Here is a 5000-nt window from a genome sequence, read left to right on the forward strand (position 1 = left end):
TTATTTTAACAGCTAAAAGTAACATTTTCCGTATTAAACAAACCTCCTCTGCCCCAAAGATAAATTAAATGAAACTAAAAGACCTTCATGAGGAGCTGATGTAGAGATCTACTCATATAGACAGTCGAAGATCAGCGATGGCATTCCACCCCCCATATTAAATGCAAATTATTTGTCATTATTTGCAGGAGCCAAACAATGAAAAAACTAACAATGGAATTCACTATAAACTCCAGTTATTGTACAGTAATGGTAAGTTTTATTCAACGCTATCTCATGTTTTTGTACCTATATGTTCCACAAAATTGCTACGCTCTTTCTGCAGCCTTTACAAAATAAACAAAGAGTATAAAGATTTTGAGATTAAAATTACATGACTGTGAACACGACTCTTCTTATGGCATAGAAGGAAAACAAAACATAAACGATCAATAAGTCAATGGTACTTTACATGATTAACCGGCTAGTCTTGAAGTAGGAAGTGGGGGGGGGAGACTAAACAAAAACAAAACAAAACCGAATCAATATGTGCTGCAACACAGCATCACTTTTAAGAGATGTTTTTCCCCAGTTTTGCAAATGAATGTTAATTACTGTGATTGCCTACCTCCATCATGCCAGATGGAAAAGATTCCACACCAAAAAAAGGCTTGAAGTGAGGTAGCAAATATTGACAAGTTAAAATTCTATTTGGAAATCCAAGCCACCCACGTTTATTTTCAGTGTTGTCTTCTATGGTTTAATTCTATAGCAACCCAGGCCGGTATAATGAAACATACATACTTCGATTAGCTCAGTCAAGCATATTGCCTTATATTTCCGTGGTTATAGGTCTTATGCAGCCATAACCTGCAGTCTAGGTAGTTTTTATTTTAATTCCGCCCCCCAACCCGTCTTTACGTGCGTTTATATACATTGAACATAGCGCTTAACTGGCTGTTTTCACGTACCCATTGTGTCATATGTGTATCTTGCCTTGTTCACTCCTTCAATAAGATATGGTCTGTGTTTTGTTTGTTTCCATTCCCTTCTCAGGAGTTAGAACGGAACAGGATTTGTACGTTCGCCTAATAGATTCAATGACCAAACAGGTGAGAAAGTTTAAGCTTTTCTAAAAGTTGTGTCTGTGTTTGTGTGTTACCTTGGAGGAAATGGGACTCTTCGGAGCTCTGGCTCGCCTGTTCTTCTTTGAGCCTCCTTGACATGTTAATTAAAATTCCATACTATTGACAAATATTTAGAAAGTGAAATAGTTTTATTGTTATGATCATGAGTCTGTTATCAAGACGCTGCCCTCTGGAGTCAGATTTCAATTTGACTGATATTAGGAAACACAGAAGTGACAAGGGAGGGAAATGTTCCAGTGTTGCCCCAATTGTATTTTTAAAAGGTCTGGAGGATTAATTCTATAACATCCATAACAAGAAAAAGCCTCTCATAATCTTGACGCGTTCAAATCAAAGGCGGCTTGCTTCCTCCCCACCCCTAAAATAGGATGATTTAGTCTCGCGAGACGTTTATTTGGAATGTAAAAGTTAAATGTGTTGAGGTGAAGAGTCATCTTGTTCTCCACTAGTCCAGATTCACCTCGCAGTCCCCCATCTCCATAATTCAAGCTCTGTGCTCCAGGGGTCACCCAAACCCGTCCATTTTCCCTGAGATCAGCTCCTGTTTCTTCCTCAAACCTCTGTCACCCCTTGTAAATAACATAATTACAAGCAGGTCCTTATTACATTATTTAACCTGTCTTGGTCAACTTTATTGACGATAACTATGTGTTATCAGGACTCCTCCAAGGCAACCGTCCCCAAGCCCTATTAGGTGCTGAATGTCTCAACTTTTTAATTTTTATTATTATTATATTTTGCCCCCGAAAGGCATGTTCTGGTGTTTTGGTTTGCTTCCACTCTTGTTTGGAAAGCAAGCTGTTTCTACACATGCAAACTTGGGGAATGTGTGTCCTTCCGAAAATATATTTGTTGTATTTTTTCGCCTGTAATAACAGTGCAGTACATTTTTGGTTCTCTGTACAGCAGAGCCCAAAGAGATAGGTGTGTTCTCTGTTGTCGCTTGCAAAAATAAAATAAAGGGGTATTAATAAAACCAAAGGACAGGCTTTTCAAACGACTTGCCTGAGACACGAATCTAGCTTGTTTAACCTTCCACAAACATTCTTTCTTCCCATCCTCTTAAAACCAGAAAGTTTTTAGCGATCTTGACAAAAATAGGGTTAGATTTAAATGCCTCTAGCAGTAAATGAGTGGTGTTCTTTTAGAGAAAACCCGATCTGACAGGCAAACTCAAGTCCTTGACAAAGACGGAGGCGTTGTGCCCTCCAATAATTATTTCAATAGGTTACAGAGAAGCACCCTTTTAAACTCTGGAGCGCTCTCGAGTTGACAATGTCTTTTTATGTCCTTTGTACATAGCAGCTAAATGTTTTCGGAAACCGCTGTAGGCTAATTAAGAGGGTACTATAGGCAGCTCTGTAAGTTTCGCTGCTTTCGAATAAGAGAGAGAGAGACTAACATTCTCAAGCACACTTTTATTGGTAATTGAAGCTACAGATCTTTGCAGTAGTAGCAGTGTTGAAAATAAAGGCTTTTAATCTCTCTTCGCTGACGGGGAAGAAAGAGGGGGAAAAATAGCCCAGTAACTGATCAAAGAGTCAATGGCGCTGAACCGACAGTTTATGGATTTCTGTTGGTGCTACAAAATAAAAAATAAATCACATCTAAATACGCGGATTCATCAGAGGCGAAGTAACAATCACCAGAAGTTATATGGCGTGCTGCAACAACAAACATTTGCAGCCACTGACTGCTTGTTATGTCTGCGGTGTCATATATTACTTCAGGCTTTTCCAGACGATACCTGCTTTCGAAGGTTACTACTTGAAAAACTAGGCCATGTCCTCCCCCCCGCCCCTCAGTTATGAGGACTTTTTCAGGCTTTCATTGGAAAGGACCCCGCTAATTGTTATGGCATTGTCAACAAGCAAAAAGTGGCTCAAAGTGGGTAGAAAATACAGTAGGTAGGTGGGGGAGGAGGGGAAACTGTCGTCCCCACACTTGTGGCGGGGAAGGAGTGGTGATGGCGGTTTGTGGTGGAGGAGGTGGTAATGGCGAGGTCTGAAAATGTAGATGAGATTCTTCCCGCTTTCCCCGTCTCACACAGTCAGTTTGCAAAGAAGGCTGAACTGAAGAGCTTGCAGTAATGGGAATGGAAGCCAGTGACCTCATGGAGCACAGACGGCTGAGGCCCAGGCTATGTGAAGGGGAAAAGGGGGAGGCAAGGCTGCCGAGGGAAGGAAGGAGGGACGAAAGTACCCCCCTTACGTGGGAATTATGGGGCTTGTGTAGATGCACTGCTTGCTGCGGCCTTCTTGAGGAGGAGAGGGGAGGAGAAAGATGAGGGGGGCGGCTTATGTGCTGCGTTTGGGTCCCTTGTTCCGTTGCCGCGAGGGGAGAACCGGCGCGCGCAGGGGAAACCTCTCCGGGGGAACCCGGGAGGAGAAGGCAGCGCGCAGACAGCTCTCTCTCGCTCTCTCTCATTCTCCAGGGGAGGCTAGGCTGGGGGAGGGGCAGGAGCGGCTAGAGAGCGGAAAAGCCTGTCCACGAGCTGCCTAGTGCAGCCAGGCTGCTGCTGCTGCTGCTCACAGTCCGGTCAGGCACGACGGTTCCCCCAAGTCTGGAGAGTGGAGGGGGGCGAGAGACAGCGCGCGCGCGAGAGAGAAAGCGTACCTATAGCTCCACACCATCTGTTAGAGCCTCTGCTCAAAACCCACTCAACCGTGTGCCCAGACACACTTGCCTTTTTTACCCAAGAAAAATCATTGTTAGCAGTTTCAAAATAAACACCAGATTGCCCATTAGCACTTTCCTCCCCAAATATCAGGCCGATAATAACCATATTGCTATGCACGCTTCTGGGATTCCTCAAGGCGGTTAGACACTTCTTGTTTTGATCAAGGAAAGTGTGTGTGCGTGTGTGCATGTCGGGGTGTATGTGTGTAAATAGCCGCTTTCCTAACTACTTCAAAATGCGCCGTAACCCGCTGTACGGAGGCTATTTGAGAAGGAATGCTTCATAAAATATATAAGCAAGGGCCACAGCAGCAGCAATGGGGACCCCCTCTCTACCACAAAAGATCCACAAAACTACATCTGGCTCATTCATTACGTTGCTCATAGTTGGGACCATTGAAAAGTATTGGCACTGGCAACTGAAGTGTTGTGATGTCCTTTCTTGAGGCTTCTGCGTCTATATGCCGACGTTGTCCTTTAAAATTATACTTACTGATGCTTTTGAGAGAAATAGCAGGCTTGGATTATGATCTCTACACAGGCAGTAGCCATAAAGCCCTTCTAATGAGCAAGTAATAAGCCCCAAACTTAACAAAAATACAATACAATAAAATTGGCAGGCTATATGCTTTGACTATTGAGAATGTTCTAAGGTCTGACTGCAAAGACTGTAGAGTTAATAATCTTGTAACTGAAACTTTTGGAAACCAATGCTGTCCAAGCGGCACTTTTCTCGAGTCCAAAAACCAAGGCAAAGCTTTGTGCTCTTAGGTAAGGAATGATGTTTCTTTTGGTGCTGCTTGTTAATCCAAACCCCAGGGGGTGTATAAAGTATAGCGCTAATGCTTCTAATTGGAATAACATGTTACCACAAAATTGTTTTTTTATATATTACATTTTTTTTTCATTTGCAGCGTTTTCTGACACAGCCTTTAAAAAGGTAAATTGAAACACACACATACACACACAAAACCAGCTTTTGGCCGTGTCAAAGTGTGTATGTAAGGGGAAAGTCGATCACATCCAACTGGGTCCCTACTGGGAAAAGTCAGCCTTGGAAAAGGCCCCCGATCTTACAGACATGAATCGTACAGTGCTCCCACTGTTTTTTTTTTTTCATGGGAGTCTTGTCTCAACTTGGGTTGCCTCATCAAGCCCAAATGGGAATGGATTGGGGAAAAATAGGAGGGGCTA

General features: G+C 43.0%; 1 protein-coding gene across 14 annotated transcripts in view; it reads left to right on the forward strand.

Moving 5' to 3' along the window:
* Nucleotides 1-5000, forward strand: part of EBF3 (EBF transcription factor 3) — a 224832-nt gene that overhangs the window by 12064 nt on the left and 207768 nt on the right. For all 14 annotated transcript variants that reach the window (XM_053309947.1, XM_053309949.1, XM_053309950.1 and 11 more), the window contains 2 exons: nucleotides 189-252; nucleotides 1036-1091. In XM_053309947.1, the coding sequence (XP_053165922.1) occupies nucleotides 189-252; nucleotides 1036-1091 (120 nt within the window). The remainder of the gene's footprint in view (nucleotides 1-188; nucleotides 253-1035; nucleotides 1092-5000) is intronic.

Source organism: Hemicordylus capensis, chromosome 3 (assembly GCF_027244095.1).
Source record: "Hemicordylus capensis ecotype Gifberg chromosome 3, rHemCap1.1.pri, whole genome shotgun sequence".
Taxonomy (NCBI): Eukaryota; Metazoa; Chordata; class Lepidosauria; order Squamata; family Cordylidae; genus Hemicordylus; species Hemicordylus capensis.